We start from the raw sequence: 23,533 nt of genomic DNA on the forward strand, positions 1-23,533 counted from the left end.
CACTAAGCTCCTCCATTCAATAAATACAGTAGGTGAATAAAACTTCAATGACATTGAGAAGTTAAACTGTCTACACAGACTGCCACTGAACACTACTGCCTTCATCTGCACGTCACACGGATTGCTGTTTATATTGCCATGAGGAGTCAGAGCCCAGTAAAACATGAAGCAAAACTCACAATGCCAAACTGATCTATTCATAACAGACAACAGAACCATGCAATAAAATCAAACTTTTGCAAATATTCTACTCATGTTACTATGGAAACCTAAGATGCAATTCTCTTTTTCTTTTCAGACAGTCCATTTTCATCTGCTACAAAATCGTGTTTTAAAGTCATAGAACCACAGAATCATTTAGGCTGGAAAAGATGAGACCTTTAAGATCATCAAATCCAACCATTAACCTAACACTGTCAAGTCCACCATTAAACCAAGTCCTTCAGGAAGATCCAAAATCCTTTGTAAACTGGAAGGAGTGAAGTAACATTTCTGATTTCCTTTTCTAAAAAATATCACAGATGTAAACAAGTTCCACCCTCCAGCCGGGTAAAGGAGAATTAAAAACTCAGAGTACAAATTCAGCAAACTTTGCCTAAAGATTTTTGGCAAATACTTCAAATAAAGATTTACATCATGTCCAACCCAAATGATTTAAAAAATGTAAACAGAAAGGAGGAAAAATATATGGCATATGGTTTGAAAATGGAGGGAAAAGTATGATGCGATTTGGGACGAAGAACATGCAGAAATCGGCATTCTGCCTCTTCATTGTGTCAAACAAAAATCTCTAGCTGTTTTGAGTGATTTCCAGTTGGTCTCTCTGATTAAATAGCGATTAGTACTAAAAGGTATGGATAGAAAATAATGGAATGGAATGCTATAGGGTGGATGTTCTGCTTTGCAAGATTTAATTCAACTGATACTTTAAATGTCAAATAGGAAACTAAGTACACTAAGATCCAAAATGGTAAGATACTAGTCCATCAAGTGCAATAGGAATGTACATGTGAATACATTGTGTTCCACGGTTTGTACCACCAGCTGATCAATTAAGTCGTCCCTAGACACTTAGAAAATGGAAAAGCTTTCTCTCACCTTGCCTTGCTCTTGTTTCAGCCTCCTATATCTGCTCTGACCTTCTGCATCTAAAAAGGCTTTGCCCAGGCCAGAACCAGGAGAAAGTGCTGGTGCAATCTACCCACTGTATCCAAACGTCAGAAATGGAAGAGCAGTGGCAAGGCATGAGCAACATACAGCATCCATGTGATGGACAGTGTGCGATGACCACACTCAGAATCCTAAACTGAAGATTGTCAGTAACAAGATTCCAAAGTAAGAAAAACTATAATAGCGGTAACTGGGTTCCTCGGGACCAGCAATTTTTGATATTTAAATTAAAATGCCAGTTGTGGTTTTGCCTTCTCTCTGTATGCAATGCTGTAGTCATTCCAGAGCAACATCCCGCGCCTTTTGTTGTTGACTTCTTAAGAAATAGCATGACTGAATATGATGTTCCCTTCCCCCTCAAACAATTCCTCTTGAATTTTTAATGCTTCATAATTCTCTTGCCATCTTTGTAGAGAACAGTATTTTCCATAAACACTCACTTTAATATTAAATTTCACAAAGTTAAAAAGACAGTGAGGCAATGCTATAATTACACACCTAAAACTGAAAATCAAGTCTACAGAATACAGGATGGGGAATAAAAATAGCTGATAGACAGTAGTTTTTATGATAGCCTTTTCTGTGATTTTTTTTTTAATAAAATAACTTACAAGTTGGGCAAACATTTCTTAGGAACTTCTTTAAAGAGAAAAAAATTCATTACATAATTATGCAGCAATATTAGCACAGAAATTACTGCATTTCAGTTTTACAAGGTATTGCCTCTAACAGTGGCATAAATCTACTTCACTACCTTTGCTCCTATTATTAGATAGTACATTCACACATATTATGGTGAATCTGAAATGAGGCAGAAACTTTAAAAGCTGCAACAAACAATGAAACAGACAAAACCAGAAGACTCTGAAATCTTATTAGCTGTTATTTAATCTTTTTGCCTTTTTATTTTCGTATCTATCTGTCTTAAGAAATGAAAATGCTTAAAGCTCTACTAGTCTGCTGTAAGGGCAGCCACAATTTACCATATGTACCAGCCTTTGAAGAGTATGTCCTGATCTTCACATAGGAAGGAGACATAACTGCTTTCCATCTGAAGAAAATAGGCATTTGCTAGATAAAAAAAATTACACATAAATATGGATAACAGGAGTAGCCACAGCAAGCACTGGAAATCAGAGGGCCTTGCTGGACCTGCTGCGAGCATCAATCAGTACATTGGGAAAACGTTCACCGGAGAGGTGGGTTGGTGGGAACTCAAACATCCTGAGGGGTCCTGCTGCCCATCAGATCCTTCCCTCAATTTTTCTAGATAAGAGTCTGCATCCCATGTGAAGTTGTCCTCACATACAAAGAGAGAGATCTGCACGTGTTGTCAACTAAGCGTACTGGCTCTGTGATTAACCCAGGGCAGTTAAAATGATAGCAAGAAAAATGCTAATTTGGTTGTTGCTGTAGATCCACTGTCTGAACATAAATTTCACAGCAGTTCTGCAGACTATAGCAGAAGTTTCTCACTTCTTCACTTGCATCTGAACCTTTTCTCTAGCAGCCAGCTTGGCTTTTCAGCTGGACTGAAGATTTGAATCTATGGCAGCAACCAAAAGCAGTAAATGGAAGTGAAGGATTTTGAGTATGTTGCAAAATTTTACTGATGAATGCAGTAAATTACGAAAGCATTAACATAAAAATATGTATTTCAGCCCCTATTTTAAAACACATGAATTGAGAGAAAAAAAAAATAAAAAAAAAAGTATGGCATTTTATAAAGGAAAAAACAATTCCTTATCTCTAGTATGCCACCCAAAGAGGTTGCATTGATTTGGAGCAGCATGTGACCATAGGAAGTAATAGTTAAGGAATGGAAACGAGGGAACCAGCTGTTTTCCATATGTCTAGCAGGATGAAGATGAGAAAACAAAGACAATTAAGAAACAACCAAAGCTGCTGCCTTTGAAAGGTTTTAACTTTGCTAGAAATGAAATAAAGTGTGATAGTACCGACTCCATGTTATGAAAACCAGAAGTACATAGTCTTCAAGTGCCGGTAGAACAATGTATTCAATTTCCAAGCAACTGTACAAAGAAGCAGGAATTTTCAAACTAAAAAAACAAAATAAAACACCTTCCAGGTTATTAAAGAGAAAAAAAACAACAAACCAACCAACAAAACCAAACCAAGGACAAAACACTGGTGGATGTTAACAGTAACAGCAAAAATCAAAACACACACAAAAAAAGAGAAAAGAAAGGTAAAAGAAAAACTGTATCACGGTGGAAAAGCTAATGAACTCATTTATAAACCTCTGAAGAAGAAACAAATCAACATCACCTATCAATGTGTGTTTGCAGACCAGGAGCCAAACATATGCTGGGCTATATCAAAAGGAGTGGGGCCAGCAGGTCAAGCAAGGTGATTCTACCTCTCTGCTATCAGACCCTACCTTGAGCACTGTGTTTAGCTTTGGGGGCCCCAACATAAGCGGGACATGGACCTGCTCAAGCAAGTCCAGGGGAGGACCACGAAGATGATCACAGGGCTGGAGCACCTATCCTATGAAGACAGGCTGAGAGAGCTGGGCTTGTTCAGCCTGGAGAAGAGAAGACTCAAGGGAGACCTTACAGCAGCATTCCATTACCTAAAGGGGGCCTACAAGAAAGCTAGAGAGGGACTTTTTACAAGGGTATGTGGGGACAGGACAAGAGGGAATCGCTTTAAACTGAAAGAGGATAGATTTAGATTAGATAAGGAAAATTAAACATTAGGAAGAAGTTCTTCACTGTGAGGGTGCTGAGGCACTGGAACAGGTTCCCCAGAGGACCTGATGCCCCATCCCTGGCAGTGTTCAAGGCCAGGCTGGATGGGGCTTTGAGCAACCTGATCTAGTGGAAGGTGTCCCTGCATGTGGCAGGGGGATTGGAACTGGATGATCTTTAAGGTCCCTTCCAACCCAAACCATTCTATGATTCTGTGATGACAAAAGGAGAAATAAAGTTGTATAGGTCCAAGTAAGAAATGCAAAAATTAGGAGGACAACAGGAGCGCTTAATTAATATTTTGCAAGAGTAACTATGACAAGAAAAGCTGTTCAAAACTGAATTTATGAAATTTATGTTAGAATGCATTTCCCAGGTCAAATGAGTCAGAAGGATATATTCAAGTGCAATGCACAAAACTTGACTAATAAGTGATTGGACAGTAGAAAAGCTGCAATGAGGAATGTTAACATTAATTTAGCAGGAGTAGAAACTCTTGTGTTACTACGGTGGAGTTGACATTTCAGACTCAGAATGAGGCAAGCAAAATACTGGGGAAGGAAAGCAGTAATACAAACCCATAAGCAACACCTTGAATGTTTTCCTTATGAATGACAGATTATCAAACTGGGCAGCCTTGGTATTTTGTTTGCTTTTATTTTTCAAAAGCACAGCCACAGTAAACTCAAGTAAATAGTCTGGAAGAGCAAATTGCCTTTTTGAGGAAATAAAGTTTTAATTATGGGTATTAACATTTAACAAACAAGGGCAGTCCTTAGCTTACAAAGTCCAATTCTTGAAGGCAAACCTAATGCTTACAATTAAATTATGGATATGAGTAAAGACAAGTCAGTTGGCTGGTTTGAAGGATCCTGTCATTCATTTGTTCTTCAGATCTAATCAGAGCTGCCATGCGAGCAAGATAAAAATATTCTATTAAAGTGAGCTGCTCCTGGCTTGCATGAACAAAAACATGAGGGCTACCACTGCTTTGTGAAGTGCTGGTCATGGCTGTTAAAAAAAGTGAAAATGGCTACAGAAATACTGATGAGATAATCAGATTTTAATGAGACATTTGAATTATTGTTAAGATATAGATGTCACATTTGTTTGGTACTTACATTAAAAGTTTACCTTTCTTCTTTTTTAACTGGAATTTGATCTGCATACTACACAGATTGGTTGGAGGAGTCTCTGAAAGTGGTATTTTGTTAGCGATAACAAAACTCTAGCACTGGAGTACCCAAAGGGCTTCTATATCTCCAAATACTGTACATCATGCAGCCTCTGAAACTGTGCTCAGGAATACTGAAACTCTGGTAGAAATTCACTTACTCTCCATATGACTTCCTTTTCTCAGACTTCCCAAAGATCTATACAAAGGGAAAACCCCAGTTTATCATCTAACCACAAGATGAAAGAGGACCCAACCAAGACAGAACATTAACACAAGCCCTACACACTCAACAACAAACTTCACCAAGCTCAAATTTCTGCATTAGTATTATGCAGTTCATATAAATGCTCATTTTTTTCTCAAACAACTATGCGTCACACTTCCTACTGATGTGAAGAAGCCTAATTGGAAAGCAAGTTTCTGCTTCATGAAAGCCTTCAAGGCAAGATATTTATATTCAAATTCAAGATATTTATATTCAAGTTCAAGATATTTATATTCAAATTCAAGATATTTATATTAAAATTCAGAAAGAAAAAAAACATTGTTGTAAAATGAACAGGTTAGGTTGATAACCTAACCTGGTGGTTCGAAAATTCATCTCAGAGGTGGGAGGTCTATATTCAATCACTTGTTCGCTCTGATTTAAAGAACTGGAAACTTCTACCTCCCACATAACTGCTCCAAGCATGAGGCTCACTCTCTAGCACCAAATTCCTGACAAATTCAGCACCAATTGCTGCTTCCCCTAACTAATAAAGAATCATCTAAGTGGTACTATCAAATATAATTTGCATTGCATTTTTATAGCAAGCCGTCTGCGTCTCCTGCTTTGGCAGAATTATGTAATAAATTATAGGCAGGACTATCACTTTCTGTGACATGCAAAAAATGACAGCAAATAACAGAGGCATAATTTGCAAAAAAATTCAGTTTCTCTGAATGTTGTGGTAGAAGATAGGCAAACATTCCTTTGGCCTGCCTGCCTTCCAGCATCATTAATGAAATCATAGAATTATAGAATCGTTAGGGCTGGAAAGGACCTTAAGATCACCAAGTTCCAACCCCCCTGCCGTGGGCAGGGACATTTTATGCTAAATCATATCACCCAAGGCCTCGTCCAACCTGGCCTTGAATAATGCCAGGAATGGAGCATTCACAACCTCCCTGGGCAACCCATTCCAGTGCCTCACCTTTCCTAACAGGAAAGAATTTCCTCCTTATATCCAATCTAAACTTCCCCTGTTTAAGTTTTAACCCGTTACCCCTTGTCCTATCACTACAGTCTCTAATGAAGAGTCCCTCTCCAGCATCCCTATAGGCCCCCTTCAGATACTGGAAGGCTGCTATGAAAATTTCAGCTACTGCTGCAGATTCAGTAAAAAGCAGTGAGAGAAAATTTGTTTTCCTGTATTTCAATTTGTTTTTATCCAGCTCAATCAGTAGGGATGCAGCAAAAAATAAAATAAAACTGAATAAATAAGGCAGAAGCTGCATGCAGCCATGTCCCAGGAGATACTAAGTTTAGTTAAATTTTCTTTAAGTAAATGTGTTCATGGAAGTATTCTTCGCAGCCTCGGGCAAGAGCTTTCCCGATTTTAAAATGTTTAACTCCAGTGAGCAAGATAAAGGTACTGCATCAAATTTACCTCCTGTTAAGTATAAATTGGACTGGAACTTGAAACAATTCCAATATTTTTTGAGCAAAATCCATGAGGAAGAGACTGTTCAGGAATTTTACATAAAATTGTGTCTTTTGTGGTTCTCCATGTCCTGACATCTTTTTCTTAAGGCTCTTGTATACCTTTCAGCTGTTCCTCATACAATGTCATTCCTATGTCAGGCTGGCTTTTTTTTTTTTTTACTGTTACTTGTCTTTTACGGTATTTAATTTCTCCTGATCATGTTAGGCAACTGTAACTGCAGAGCCTATTGGTATTTTCTGGTTTTTAAATTCCTGTTTTCACAGGAACTTTTCAGTTTTAAATTCCTTCTTTAACAGAATCAGGTTCAGGATTTCTTCCAAGCCTGTGAACACAAGATTGAAAATACGAATACCAGATACACAAAAAAAAAACAAAAGACAAAGGGTTTTTCTGTTTGTTTGCTTTAATAATCTGTGGTTTTAAGGAACTCATCCATAAATTTTGAACACTGTATCTTAATTTTAAAAGTTAGGTTGAATTTCAACTCCGAGCTTCCAGCTTTTAGCTTTCACCTCTAACTGCCACATTTACACCTCCAGAGCTCACTTGTTTCTAATCCTGATCTCCCCTCAGTGGTCCCCATCAGAGTTCCACAGACTTTTCAGTTAGCTAAAATACTTCAACCTAGTAAACTCACAGGCTTTCATATAACATACCATCCAGGAGTGCATCCCAGCATGTGCATGTCCTGGCTTTCTTCTAGTTTTAACACAGCAATACTCAGATGCACCCCATCAGTTCTCAGCTCTCCATCCCCACCTCTCCAGCACCTGGTTTTCTTGGAAAGAGAAGGAAGCTGTGTTTTCTCTCACTGACTTCTCAGTATAGACAACATATGGCTCAAAACTGTGAGGCAATCTGCTCAGAGTCTGGATGCACTCTCAGCTCTAACTCAATACAGCGTTTCATGTGAAGTTTCTATGAACACAGTTCTTTGGGGACAGCACAGAGAGATAGCCCCATTTGATCTCACCTACGGCAAATTCAAGCCTGGTTCATTTGTACAAAGGAAGAGGGGAAATAATTTGCATCTTCCTTTGCCCATCCATATGTGGCTAACGATAATTCAGTCTCCCATCTGCAATTATTTGAGCCATGTATGTGAAAGAAAGCATGAAAACAGAAGGATTTCTTCCCCCCCACCACCCCCGGACAAATTAAATCAATTCCCCTATCATGCACTAGTGCTAAGGCACTGCCATCTAGCGTAGAAAATCAATATAACAAAGAGGAGAAAAGTATTTGCAACATGGCAGATTAAATTCTATCTGCTTCCATCAAATATTTTACATGTCTACACATCATAACACTAGTCATTCTACTTTATGAAAGCACACATAAGCTCTCCCTTTTATAGGAAACTCCCTGACTTGATGGACTGCAATGTACTGATTGTACTGTGTAATGTCAGACAAGCTCAGCAGAGCACTTAGTCCCTGCAGCCTCATTTGGAGAAACTTTGTGAAACTAAAAATACAGTTCTGCAGTATATAACGGCAGGAATCATTTGGTAGAAAACAGATGTTTCTGAATTGCCACATACTTTGTTGCAAATTTACAATTTCAAGATTTTACTCAAGAAGTTCTGAGTTTTGCCTCTGCATCTATACTAGCTGAAGATTTTCTCTTGTCTTCCAAGAACATTCCTGTCCATATAGCCCCAAGTTTCCACTGGTTGTGTCCTGTGCAATTACTTACAACTGTTGAATGAACATGCAAAGGATTTGACCTGTTTTGCTTGGACCAACTTTGTACAGATGAAGTCAAGTACACATGACATGAGCCAACACTGCATAGACATGGTAATTTTACAAAACTGGCACAGCTCTCACAACAATCAGTTATTATAAATACCTTTTATATTATTTAGTATTTCTACAATTTCTTGTAATCTCTGTATCACTACTGAGCTAATCGAGGCTTTTAAGTTTTCAAGGAGCAACAGAGTCTACATCTTTCCAGAACCATAAGAAGACAATGTTATATACTATTTGGCTGGTGCAGATATTCCGCATCATCTTCATCATCATACACAAACTGCATCAATGACTCTCAAAGTGGATATAGCAAGATTCTGCATCCTGATAAAAATATGGCTATTTTTATGTTGCTAACAATGCAGGAGAAACCCTGCTAATCTGGAGAGCAAGACAGTAAAGAGAAAATAGCTTTATGTGGCAGTGAGACTACTTTCCTACCCAGTAAGGCCTGGAACATCACAATCTTCAAAAAGAAATATGTGGAGGGAAAATCCTATTTAAAAAGCAGAAGTCAGAAAAAAGAATACAAAAAAAGCATAATATTTTATACTTGATAACACAATTCTTATGTATTTGATGTAGGATTTAGCACAGCATAAAATGACTACTAAATCAATATTTACATTTTGGTAACTGTATATGCTCTGGGTCTTTACATACACATATTAAATCACTGAACTGAATGCAAATATTTCAAGAAGCTTTGAACCAAGATGAAACAAACAGTTCTTTGTGTAAAATAAGTTAGGAATTATTTTGTATTGCAAGTCATACTGCAAACAATTTCAACATTCTAAACATTCTAATAATGCCATGGATCACTTAAGTATTCCTTTAGCTTTTTTTTTTAAATGTACAGAATAATGACAATTATATACGATATGTCAATATCCTGAATTGTATTGGTACAACCATTTATTTCATGGACGCTATAAAACAAGAAAGGAAATAAAGCAACATATGATCAATAATCACAGTGCTACCCAACATTCATTCTGAACATTTGTTTCAGATACTTTCTCGACTGTGGCCTATTTAACATTCTATGATTTTGAATTTGAGATAGGAAGTCCTCTAAGAAACTTCCTCCTGAAAGATTTCCTCCAATTCTGACTACAAGTAGGACACACAGAAGTAAGTAACAAAGTAACATAAAGTTAAAGCTTTAAAGCTTGTGATTTTTAGAATAATCACAATTTACAGCTCTATAGAACCAACTTCATTTACTGGAAGCAGTTTACTCTTCATTTCCTGAGGAGTGATTTCAAATAGCCAATGTCAACTTAAATCACATCAGAGAAGAGAATCACAGGATAACTTAGGTCTCTGGTCCAACCTCCTGCTCAACAGTGTGGTCAGTAATGAGGTCAGATCAGGCCACTGGGGCTTGATTCAGACAAGCCCTGAAAACCTCCAAGGATGCACACGCACAGCATCACTGCACAGCCTGTCCCAACACCTGACTGCCTTAATGGGGAAAATGTTTTTCCTTTTATCAAGGAACTTATAAATCTATTAAGAAGCTTAAAATCTGAGAGTTTTATATAGCTAGCACATGTAACATTTAATAGCCTTAATTTACTGATCCACAGTCTAACACACATACCTTCTTGAATAGAAATTATTTCAACCCGCTCCAAAGCACCAGTAATTATATAGTAACTTGCAATACTCTTGCTATATGACTGCTTGATAATACAGTAAATAGCTTTTACCACTTGCTTTCACTGTTACAAACTGAGCAAATTAATGCCTGAGAGATAACCACTGCTAGAAATGAAGGTGAACTTCGGTGCAATGTCAATTTCTGCATTGTTAAACCTCTAACATAACCACAGGATTAGGAAGAGAAGAAACGAGTACAGTTTATTGCCAGTTACAGAGGTGGTAAGAACTAACTTTTCCAAACGAGCAGCCTAAATTTAAATTTGTTTATCCCTGCTGCTTGCACAGAACTCACAAGTGCAGACAGAAATTTTCTCTGAACTTGGCTGGATTTCCTGCAAATATATTCAAGATTGCTAGTGTTAATTTGGAGGTCAATTTTTGACTCATATTATTCTCAAATGTGATTTGTTGCATGGTTCATTAAAAAGGATAACTATTTTTTTTCTAGTAGCCTCACTACTCTAGTATCCTCACTGGCAGAGGATAAGCCTGATTCCAGAAACATGTATTAAAATCTTTTTTTAAAAACCCAGTGCATCTTCTTAAACTTCAGAGCATTTTTACTGTTTCAAAAAGTGCAGCCAAGCAACCCCCCAAACTCCTTTGTACATTTTATGCATAAGTGTGACAATATAGAAGGGCTTGCATACAGTCAAATCAATATTAAATCTAAATAAAATATTTCTGCATACTCTAAAAAGAAATTATTTTTTTCCAATGTTTTTCTTCAGTTTAGCAATTACTTACAACAGGTGCTTTTTTTCATTCCACATTTTGCAGACAAATGTAAAGAATATTTAGATTAAGTGCACTGAATTGAAGTTTACTATTAAATTTCTGCTGCTTCAGCAGTATGGTTGCAGAAACACAGCGTGCCATGCCACTGAGTATAGGTAAGATACTACTCTTGCTTTAGTGGTGTCTTTGTCCAAGAACTGCCTTCTTAGACATAATTAAAGGAGTTATTACTTATGTATTTTATGATATAAAAAGTTGGTGAAATTGTAGTAAACCCCACCCTGAATCATTGCTCTAGTATTTTGAGGCCCTGAAGCAGACCTGTGATGATGGTGCCTGCTCACAGGCCCTTGGATGATGCAGCACTTATTTTACAGAATCACAGAACGGTTTGGGTTGGAAGGGACCTCAAAGCTCATCCAGTTCCAACCCCCTTCCACTAGACCAGGTTGCTCAAAGCCCCATCCAACCTGGCCTTGAACACTGCCAGGGATGGAGCACTTACCACTTCTTTGGGTAACCTACTCCAGTGCCTCAGCATCCTCACACTAAAGAACTTCTTCCTTATATCTAATCTAAATCTACCCTCTTTCAGTTTAAAGCCATTCCCCCTTGTCCTATCACTACATGCCCTTGAGAAAAGGTATTCACAGAAAACAGACATGGCCACCACAGCACCAGGCCCCAAGGGGACACTATCAAGCTGTAGCAGCGTCTCTCTCAACTCCATCCAGGGCCCCATCCTGCCACCTACTCCCCTCCCAGGTCCCCAAGGCCACAAGCAGTCCCCAAGGCCACAGCAGAGCCAGTCTCCAGATCCCCATAGCCCTGTCCTGACCAGCCACAAGCCGACAAAGAGCACCATGAGGTCCACACGTGTTTTTGGCAGGGGTGAACGATGTTCAGCCTTGCTATGAAGTCCATATCAGACCCACAAATCAGAAAAGGAAAAACATCTTCTGAAGACATAGACTTGCATAAGCTGCACAGCTTTTATTCATCGCATCAACAGCAACGGGATTTAGGAAGAAAACACTGCCAGAAGTCAGTCACCGGGGTCTGATTAGACAGAGTGCATTTAACATAATCTCTACTGTGAGCGCATTCTTCTTCCTGTAATTAAATGTCATCACAGATGCAATTATTTAGGGGCATAATTCCACCAATTTACACACCAAACTACTTCAGCTGCAGGTGGAAAAAGTAAATAAAGGACAGGAATGAAAATGTGGGTGTTGTTATGACTAGAGGCTGGACTACTAGGCAACTAAAAGTCATAGGAAAAAGCAGGTTATGAGGTAGAACTTCAAAAACTTAAGTAGTGCTTAAAATTATCACACACTAACTGAAATATTTCTGAAAAGTTTGTCCCTTCTGTCCTAAAGAATTACAGGATTATTTTGAAGCCAAAGGATATCCTATCTGTTACTCCAGATGGGTTTTTGGGAAGCAAAAACACATAGACTTTGTTTATCTCTGTCTACAACATTTAGAAACACTATATTTATTTCTAGTATGTATATTATATTAACATTACATTCATTTGTATCCCCAAAGACAAATCAATGGCATGAAGATCAGAAATTTATGTTTGCAAACTACGACACACAAAAACAGGTAAATATGCACATCTTTCTGAGGGACTGCTAACAGAGAAAATTAAAGTTATAGCTGCTGGGAAAATAAAATTCCACGAAGGATTGAAAATTACAGTGGTCTTAGTTATATTCCTTATGTAGCTCTGGTTTAGCTTATCTACCCATACAGACGCTGACAGTTTCTGCTCTGAAGAAATGGTACTTTGAATGGGTATGCCACTCAGAAAAGCAGGTGTGGGTTTTCATGCCAAAATTCTGGAAGTAAGAGAGGCCAGGCACAACCCAACTTGAACATTAGTCCCATTCTATCTTGCATCATGAACAGCTGAATTATTTTGGTTTTGGTTTCTTTTCCTGAAGTTCACATAACTTCAGCAAAGTTGATCACACTTTTATAAGGCTGTATATTGGTATATTTAGAAGGATGATACGAGTGATATTTATATTCCCAAACACTGGAAAGTGACAAAACTATGTGGCAAGAGTAGCCATGCCTCTGCTTGTTTCAGATCAGCTCAGAAGCCATAATAGGCATTAACAACAAAAACAGTTAACAGCTGTCTGAAAAGAACAATACTGAGAAGCATCTGGCCATAAATGAGTGATTGTGGGACAAAAGGGAAAGAAAATGTGTTTATTAGGAAAAACTAGTAAAATACTGTTTAGTTTTAGTCTTTCTTCACTATATTATCTACACATCACACTGATTAAATTGTTGGCACTCTCTTTTACTGACTTACTTTATCTGTCTTCTAACACTTTCGTAGTTGATTTTCGTATTATTTTGTATTTGTGAGTTCCAATAAGAATTAAAGAACCTTGGATTAACAACCAGAAGTGCTAGAGAATACTTCTGAACACACAAAACAGACATTTGTCATTACTCTCACAGCTTTGCAGGAATGGTGGTTTTAATGGAGATTTGAGTAACAGACAGAAAAAAAAATCTGGTGTAATTAAACTGTTATAAAACATATGAAAGTATATATAATCATGTATAAATGCAATCCTGGGCCTTTCTCCCTCCCATTATTAAACAAATATAAACAGCTTCACAAATAGGTACCTGAGACATATATAAAATATTAACTAATAAAATGCATGTGAAATCATAGCACACTTTCATGTTCCCACAAACTTCCATGGAACACACAGAAATTGCTGTAATCCTTACAGGAATTTCTAAACATCTACATTCAATAAAATATAAAACAACTTTACTATTAACTTAAGTTGCAGGAGGCTGTTTATAACAAAATGTGACAAAAGTCCCTGAACACCAACTCATCTCTCTTTGGGAATATTTGTTAATAATAATAAATGGTAAATCCCAGTAAGGATGAAAGAAAAAATATAAAAATGCATCTGAAGGCTATTGTTGTTTGTTTATATAAAAAATAAAATATACTGACAGATTTAATTTCTGAATCATATCTTTCTGCTAATGCAAAGAGAACATCCCTGTATGTATTAAGTGTAATACAACTGAATGTATGCTAAGTGAATACCTGGAATATTTGATTTTATTAATAAAAGTTAATGATGGTGTTGATTTCTCTCTTCAGTTTCTCAGCCCACTCCTTCCCCCCACAGAGATGTGCAGTGTACCTGCTTCAATGTAGAATTAGCTATCATCACCATGTGTACTTGCACTTGTAATTGAGTTGCTGTACCTGGATTGAGTCACTGTATTTTTTTTTTAAATGTTGCAGTATTCCCTTCAAAAGAAGTAATTTTTTTAATTATTATTCTATAAGCCACTCTAGTTTTCTTTATTTGCTAAGTGCATGTCACTGGAACAGAAAACAAGTTAGGCAAGGGTACATGACACAAGCTGTACAAAGCGCACCTGAGGCACAGCCCAGAGGCAGTGGCAGCCCCCAGAGGCAGTAGCACCTCCTTTGCTTGGATCTTTGCTCAAAGCCCCATCATAGGGGCCAGGCATATGGGGTGCGATGAGAAAGTGAACAATTGAATTCCGACCCTACTACTCTCATCTGCAAAGCACTGATGAAGGAATCGGTGCACCACCTGTAACTGAAAGCAGTACTGACAGAGCTTACAGCCATGCAGACCCCACAGGACTAAGAATGGGTAAACACACTGTTCTCTACCTTTAAATCCTTTTTTGAGCAACTTTGGGGAAGACAGTATCAAAATAGAAGCCACTCCATAGAGAAGAAGTAATATTTGCATAAACATTTTTAAAGCACTGTATTCATCTTGTTGCTAGAAACATAAAACTCATTAATACCACTCTGATTTTTATGTGGTGAAATCCTCAAAATATTTAGATGTGATGATATAAATAGAGTGACACCTTGCAGTAAGATGCATTCTTTAATTTAAATGTCTTCTGAAGCTAAATTGTCAAAATGTAAGAAATATGACAAGTTTTGTTACCACAATCTGCTAAAATGCAACCAAAATGGAATGTCATTAGTTTCTGAAAGTGCCATGAAAACTTAAAAACATCACTGCTTACCAATGCCAAGATTATTTGTACTAGAAACAGTTATGAAAGCAAATAATCACTTCTGTAGTTTCAATTTCACTTTTGCATGAAAGACAGCAAGACATCTGCTGCTTCAGTCTCAGTGAAGGTCTATCTTACAGATGTGAACGGGACATGAGTGCAAGCTTCACACGCTGTTAGTCACTGTTTATACAATTAATTCCATTCAGGTCCTAAATAAATAAATAAACTGAATAATCCTGAATAAAAATAAAAATCAGATAATACTTAAACTCTGTTGAGAATGCTAATTTAATTTTAGACATAGCACTTTTTTCTCCTAACAGTTTTAACTAGAGTATAAATTACCTTTTCTCAAGAAGAACATGCAGTTTTATCAAGCTGGAGTAAGCAGCCTCCCTGGGAAATCCATCATGAAGCATTTAATTTGCTAAAGCAAAATGAAATTTGCCTGGTCATTTTTTTAAGGATTTTCCACTGAACTACCAGTGGCTCAGTTTATAAAAGAGCCACGATTTGAGTGTCATTAGTATTCTAACTGACTTAAGAAATAAGGATGTGATAGGCAGAAATGAAATAAAATCATCCTTGGATATAAAAGTAACATCCCAGTTTAGGATGTTAGCTGGTAGAGCGAGTCCTGCTTTTTTCAACAGTTACACCAAGTCAACAGGGCTTTGAGCAACATGGTCTAAAGGAAGGTGTCCCAGCCCTTGGCAGGGGGAGGGCAGTTGGAACTAGGTGATGCTTAAGGGCCCTTCCAACCCAAACCATTCTGTGATTCTATGAAACAAGCACCAACCAAATAACCAGTCTGTGGCATGGAAAAGCCCTGCAGACATAACCTTGATCAACTTTGTGCAGACTTCCTGCATGACTCTGGCAATAAAGTGATCTGAAAGTGGAGATGGAAAATCAGAGTGTAAATCTGTACTGTGCTATTGCTTTCTCTGCAGTGACACCTGGGATTTACCTAGTTGCTGAGACAATGGAGGGCAACGCTAAGCTGTTTCTGAGTTACACTGGGTACCACACAAGTCTCAAGTAGCCCAGGATCCCAGAAGCATGAGATGGCTGCATGCCACCTTACACACTTACCTTCTGTGCCCATCTAGGTATCTGGCTTCATAGATTTTGCCCTTAAACTGGTAACACACTCAAACATGACCAATTATTTCTGGTCTCTTTGTTCAGGCCATACTGATGCTCACCTAGACCAAGAAGAGAGCGTTTCTTTCTGCCACTTCTCATAATGATAGCATACTACTTCTGACATCTGCAAGAGCTGCCTGAGCAGTTTTTCCTTTCTGGAAACCTATGTTTAAATGTGGAACTGTGGCAGAAAGAGGATAATGTGAGAATCTATGAACTCCCTCTTGGTGTAATGATTAGTGAATTTTTGTTTGCCACAAAAATTCTCATCACAGTATAACAAATGGGGTATTTGCTGCAAAGGAAAAAAAAAAAAAAAAAAAAGCAGTGAAATACCAGCCATATCATGTTGAAAAATCAAGTATATTGAAAAATGTATTTTATTAGCAGTAATGTTTTAATTTTAAATCATGTGCCTGGCACACTATTATGCAGAAAACTTTTGTACACATAAATTCTGCAGTTGAACAGCAGATAACTAGAAGTTCATGTTGACAATAAAGAACAAAATAAAATATGATTTGTTCATACTACTGTGGAAAAGTAAACATTTCCTTGCAATTACTGTCATAAATCCTCAAAAATGTATGAAGTGATCTGACACCAAGAAGCAGTTTTCCTGCAGAATATTACAGATCCAGCAAAGTCAGCTTCTTCAACACCATCACTGTTCCCATGTAATCCACAAGAAGTACAAGTCCAGGATAATATCAAAACCCAGTGTGTTTCCATTTCCCAACATCATAAATATCACCTTGTATCAAGGTGCTTATTGCTTATCTAGTATTGATCCTGGCAACATTAAGGATAGTTGATTTTCTCAGTTAATCTCTAATTTTACTTTTAAAATACTGCACAACAGTTCCAATCCTCAGATCCAAATATCAAGTGGCTCTAAAGTACTGAAAAAAATTATTTTATTGTAATAAGACCAGGAATTGGATATAGTGATTAAAATTTGATCACAAATCTTTGCATTGAGTCTTGTGTATTTCTACTGAAGCATAAAAAAACTCCAAAGGTTCCTGGCACAGTTTTTCACTGTAGAGAAATGCAGGGTGGTTTCCTTATTTATTTATTAAAAGGATGAATTTGTTGAAACTTCTTTTTAATCTCACATATTAAAATCATTCTCAAATGAAGTTTCTTCGTTGAAATTACGACTAAAATGAGAACACCAGTTTCAGTACTCTAGATTAGCATATGTTATGTCAAGTGGTGGCATAAGAGAGATATTCTCATATTAGTAATTTATGACTGCACACTTTGATTCATCCCTTTACATTCAGGGACATATACTTTTGGAAAAAAATACAAGATAAAGAGTAGCCTATTATTTATTTATTTTTAAACTTTATTAAAGTTCATCTGGACTCACAAAGCAGAAAATCCTTAACTTTTATGTCAGTTTTCCAAAGTCACAGGGCCAGAACTGCCTACAGTCTCTCTTTAAAGGGCTTTGCTCAATAGTCCTACCAGAAATAACATTCATAGATCTTGAGACTGTCAGAAATCTGAAACTTTCCTATGTCATACTTGTGATACTGATTTAACCCTTCAAGACAGTTTGCACTACAACATGAAGGATGGAGAGCAACTTGGCATGGTCACAGAAACCACATGCAGGGTGGCTTTAATACCACTCTGCCCTCAGAAGAGCAATTTATCTGCTGACCCACCAACCCCTCACTTTGCTCAGGAATGATGAGCTGAATTTAGCATTCACAGAGCAACTAACACTTCAAAGTATTTTTTGAACATGTTTGTTCCCCATGTTTCAACTGTCAGCCAGGTTTTGCCGTGGGCAAGTTTTTTAGGGGGTTTGGTGCTGTGGTTTTGCAGGTTTGGGGGTTTTGTTTTTTCAAAATTCCATATTGTTTCCTAAAAGTTAATTGCTTCCAACTGCTTATTCCCCACTGATTACAGAATTATTATCACTTGCTTATGACAATTTCTACAGCAAACCATATAATCTCAGACTGCTGTGACTTCAAGTGTAAAATAAGCACCATAAATTCATGCAAATGTCACCTGTTTAAAGCAAGAGACAAGGAAAAAGATATTGTCACATGTGATACAGGAATGTCAAAATAGAACACATGTCAAAATTTTTTGCATGAGATATTACTGCATTTTTCTTACAATAAATATGTCAGTTCAGCACAGAGAGCTTCCAGCTGAGCACGATGCTTTCAACACCCATAAATCAGATTGCGTAGATGTTAAATGCAAAATCCATTAAGACCAATTAGATTCTACAGAAGAAAAAAATAGTAATAGCATGCACAGGCAACGCTACATTACACAACAGTACTGAGAGATACAGTGAACCTAAAAAAAAAAAAAAAAAAAAACACAAACACAAACAAAGAAGCTTTAAAAATGTAAATTACACTTTTTCCTCACAAAGAGGACCAGCTAACAGAAGGCGTGTTACGTTGCCTGCAGCCTTGTGAAGCAAGGTCTCCTGCCTCCTGGTCTCCTGTCTCCAGCTAGAAGCAACTTTTGTGAAGGCCACCACCTACAGTGCACCAACAGATAACTAATCAGTGGTCCTCTATGGCAGCTTGAAACTAAGCAGCAAAAGAGTTTAAGCCTCTTTCCCAGACTGCATATGCATTACATGTCATGTTAACTGACCCAAATCATCCTCATGTATACTAAGGCGACAGCTTCAATATCATGGAGCCAAGCTATCAAGGGTGGGGGGGAATAAGGAAAAGCTTACGGTATACTTAGACCCTTTTCAGTACCACATAAGAATTTACTCCTTTTATTAACTATTAAAAAACAGGATTTATAATGGGTACATGGAACAGATCTGTGAGCACTTTTCAGAACTAATCCACCAATACTAGGTGCAGGTTGAATTCTGGCCGTGTAGTAATTGTCTAGACAAATGAAGCTGTCACTGTATACATGATAGCCTGCACACCACTGGGGGCAAAGAACCTAATGTTTTTTGTAGGAATTATGCACAGTAAGAGGAAAGTCTGTCTCTGTACTTGTCAGGACATGTTGCCAAAGGCTGAAGCATTATTTTCTGGTAAGCAGCTTCAAATGACCTCTGGTTCTTCAATCAGAATTAGTCTGCAACAACTAACCCATCCCTAGACATTAAGGAACTCATAGAGTAATTAAATATATACGTAGCACCCAAGATGAATTTAATCTGCCTGAAGGTTTAATAATATAATTTCCTCTTTTTTTTTTGTTTTAAAAAAAAAGTGATGTATCATCATTTCAACTCAAAATATCTACTGAAGTTTGAGAGATACTAGAAACAGACCTAAACCTGAAATCTGTTCCACAAACCATAGATTAAACCTTTGGCCACCAAATATGCCTTAGTAGCTGTGAGAAACATAGTTACTCAGGACCTAAGGAAATGGGGGAAACATATACATCCTAATGTATTTTTCCAAACACTTTGCTACAGACTTGAACACAAGTCCTGAGAAGAAAGGGTGAAAGAGAAGTTTGTGTAATTGCTATAGAGGTACAGACCAACAACTAATACAGTTGCTGGTTGCAGATACTCATGCTGTGAATAACAAATGCAAACACAGCTAGAGCTTTTCCAGTAGAACATAACACTAGGTTTCTTCTCTGCTGGCACCAAATTAAGTCTCAGGTGCTGGCCAAAACCAGAATAAGCTCCCTGAAGTTTTTTGTCTTGATACTTTTCTCTGCAAGGCAGAGTCCAGAGTTGGACATTCCCCATGAGAGCTCTTGAAATTAGCAACCTCCCAAACAAAACTGGGGTTCATGGGGACATGTGGCAAGGAACAAACTGAAAAGTGAATGCTCTTCTCTGTATATTAAGGTCTGTTTATGAGCGAGGAAAGAATACGGTCCAGGCTAATGCTGTTGGAGAGCCTGCAGCCAGTAACCCTGACCATGATTCTCACCCCTGATGCAGGCTTCCAAGGTTTGCTCTCCCTTTGATGAATTCTTCTGCAGCAGCCAGGCAAAGCAACAGCAAGCACCCAATGCATCCAGGGCATTTAATAATAATGTTCTGTTTTGTCAATAGTCATCATCAATTGGACACTTAGTTTAAAAACGAACAAGCAAACAAAGCTAAAGCATTACTTCGGGCATTGTGTTTTGTTTCTCTTCCCATTTTGGTGATTTGTCTCCATATTGCTATATTTCAGAAAAATATATCTAATCATATGAACATGTATAAAATTGTTAAACAAAAAAGATTCCTAAACACATAAGAAACAGCCAAAATTAAAATATGCTCCCCAACTTTTCAGCCTATTTTTTTTCCTCAGCCATTTTTGCACTCAGAAGTAAAAAAAAAAAAACCATACTCACCAAAAAAAAAAAAAACAAAAAAAAAAGTTAAGTGTATCAATTTAAGTAATAACTGTTTTACTTATCATAACATTGTAACTTGGAAGACTGAAAATCAAAACAAAAATCATGATGTAGAGCATCAAATTCATCCCTAGCATTATTCCACACAAATCAGTGGTATTACACCAGGGACTAATTTGGAACATTAATATGAATTACAGCACTGTTCAATAAAGCAACCACATGCAAAATATAACCCAAAACATTATGAGCATCACAAATGCACACAAATAATTCTTCACCTACATATTTATTTCTGAGCAAACAGAACCAAGTGTTCACAGTCTTGATAAGAACAATAAGGAACTTCTGCTATTTAGAAAATCATTATGACTATTTTTCTCAGGAAGAAGATTTAATAATCATGTAAAATACTTGATAAATGTCCACCTTGTAGATTGTAAAGCACCTCTACAACTCAATTTCTACGTATGGTAATGAAATATGATTGGCAATAAGCTATGCAATTAATCTTCAAAAACTCATTTAATATAGTATGAAGATTGATTTTTAACTACTTAAGTCTGCTCAGCGAAGGGTGGTCACCACCCATACCATATACAGTAGTGTAAATTATTTAATTAATTTCTCCCCCAACTAGAAACCCTTCCACATTTCCATCCTTTATTAAATACTATGCTTAGGTTCAGTTTTAGACACTAAATAGGTTGCTTCTGTTTAGCTGCCCTGCTGATGAAATTAGTTAGAGGCTGCATCTCCCACCTCACCACAGCGGCAGGTGGATGCTCTACGAGAGAATCTGTCCGGCGCTCAGGGAGCGTGAGGCCACACAGAGGCAGAAGAAAGAAGCGAATGGAGAACACCTCACTCTTCCATAGGCTCAGCTGGCTCTCAAAAACATGTTACGTTTAAGGCTGCCTGTGCCTTTCAAAGACAAATCTCAGATAAGGGCTGGTGTTCTCCATCCAGCTGCGGTTTCATTACTCGAAACCACTGCCCAGACAGTGCCCTACATAGCACTACATACTTTGCCAGATTTAAACTCACTCGTTATTGCTTGATTTTCCTATTTGCAAGTGATCTGAAACCTTAAAGCCTAACCCACAGCCAGCTAGCAAAGTTGCTTAGGAGCTCTGTACCGACCACGGAGTGGTTTATTTTCTTTTTTCCATTGTCCCCTCCCCCTTCCCCCCTTGTTGGAACCACGCTGTTTCTTGCTCCTCGGGAAGTTGGCCGTGCCCTGGCTGCCCCTTCCCTCACGGAGACCATGACCAGGCGCAGTGCGCTCCCTCGGGAAGGAAAAGCAGCCATAAAATACTAAAACCCTTCCCCGCACCGCCTCGATGGGTGGGAGCGCCGCAACCCTCCTCCGCGGGGCCAGCACTGCGCCCGGCCACAGGAATGGGACCCCCCACTGCCGCAGCCCCCCGACCCGGCACCAGCGCGACGCCACCCCGGAGACTCCGACACGGGCCAGGTGGTGCAGGGGGATGGTTCTTCCCTTGGCACACTAGGCACCAAAAGGTGGGCGCCGCTCCCACTGCTTCAATGCGCGGGAGAAGCTGGTCCCCCGCAGCGCTGCGGACGGGGCGCTAGGCAGCCCTGTCCCTCCCGCTCCCCAACGCATGGAATAAAATGTGAACTGTGGCGGTGGCAAGCACCGAATGAGGATGAAGAGGCGGCAGCCCCAGTTCCTCTTGGGCTACATGTTGCTTTAGGAGACCAAGGGTCGGAGTGTAGGGGTGCGGATACACTTTTAACTGCACAGCACAGAGCACACCCACCGCACCCCAGGGGCCGGGGCACGGGCGGTACTTACTAAAGAAGATGTACTCGGTGTAGCTGCTCCAGATCTTGTCGTCCCTGTACTGGTTGATGAAGGCGGCGGTGCCGGTGGAGTTGCAAGCCACCATGTGGAAGCCCGCCTCGGAGAGCCGGTCGAAGGCTTGCTCTAGGTAAGTGAATTTGAGGTAGAAGCGGGAGGTGTACTTCTCGGGGGGGCGGTCGGGGTCGCGACTCTCGTTAAGGGTCTCGCCGAAGACCTCCTTGGCCAGGGCGATCCTGCCGCACACCATGATGCGGGCGACGCGGCGGAACTTGGCGTCCGCCTGGTTGTCCCGCACCGTGGTGTAGGAGCCGCGGTAACCCACGGTGAGAAAGCCTGAGCGCTTGTCCAGCGCCGCCCGCTGCAGCCGGTCGCTGCTGCCCTGTGAGTTGCTGTCCTCCAGGTCGCTCTGGCAGCCCTCGTCGTTGAGCGAGCTCTGCTTGGTGACCTTGGGCGACAGCAGCTTCACCAGGTCGCTCAGCTGGAAGTACTCGGCCTCCCGCAGGAGCCGCTCCTTCTCGGGGAAGTGCTCGGGCAGCGCCAGCTGCTTGTCCCGCAGGTAATCCAGCACGTACCTGAAGAGGAAGCCGTCGCGGTCGATGAAGAAGCGAGCCCGGCTGTCCCTGGGCAGCTGGCGAGCTGCCGCCGGGCCGCCCCGGCACGGGGAGAACATGGTGGCCAGCGTGCTGTCCGGGACACTGAGCAGCGTGGAGTGCCTCGTCACGTACACCTGGCCCCCCACGTTCAGCTCTACCACCTCGGGGAACGGCGAGCCCGACGGCCCCGACACCATGTCGCTGATGGGCAGGATGCTGCCGCCCGCCTCCTTCAAAGCCATGGCTGCGAGCGGGCGGCCGCGAAGGAGGGTCTCCCTCCTAAAAAAGCCGGCCTCCCTCCCTCCCCTCTACCCACCCCACCCCTCTCCTCCCTCCCCTCCTCCTTCTCCTCCTTCCACCGCCGAGCCCGGAAGCGCCTGGACGGAGCCGCTGCTCCTGCCGCCCTCCGGAACGGCCCCGCAGCGCGGCGCCAGCCCTCACCTGCCCCCCTGCGCCCCCTCGCTGCCCCGGCGGCGGCACGGGCTGAGCTGGCCCGGCCCGGCCTGGCGCGACCCGCGCCCGCCCTGAGCTCTGCCCCTGCCCCTGCCCCTACCCGCGCTCCGCCCAGCGGTGCGGCCGCGGAGACCCGCAACCGCGCTGGGCTCAGGGCCCAGCGGCCGCCAG

At 39.9% G+C, this 23,533-nt stretch overlaps 1 protein-coding gene across 2 annotated transcripts in view; it reads right to left on the bottom strand.

Moving 5' to 3' along the window:
* KCTD8 (potassium channel tetramerization domain containing 8) overlaps positions 1-23,201 on the bottom strand; it is a 90,104-nt gene extending 66,903 nt beyond the window's left edge. Inside the window, exons 1-2 of one of the 2 annotated variants that reach the window (XM_062642502.1) lie at positions 22,308-23,201; positions 15,450-18,680 (exon numbers count right to left, since the gene is read on the bottom strand). In XM_062642502.1, coding sequence (XP_062498486.1) covers positions 18,652-18,680; positions 22,308-23,151 — 873 coding nt within the window. In that variant the 5' untranslated portion in view covers positions 23,152-23,201 and the 3' untranslated portion in view covers positions 15,450-18,651. Of the gene's footprint in view, positions 1-15,449; positions 18,681-22,307 lie in introns of those variants that run through there. The other variant, XM_062642501.1, reaches the window with a different exon arrangement.
* Between the last annotated feature and the right edge of the window lie 332 nt (positions 23,202-23,533).

This window comes from Pezoporus occidentalis, unplaced genomic scaffold (assembly GCF_034315485.1).
Source record: "Pezoporus occidentalis ecotype Australia unplaced genomic scaffold, CSIRO_AGI_Poc_V1 ctg71, whole genome shotgun sequence".
In the NCBI taxonomy this organism is placed as follows: Eukaryota; Metazoa; Chordata; class Aves; order Psittaciformes; family Psittacidae; genus Pezoporus; species Pezoporus occidentalis.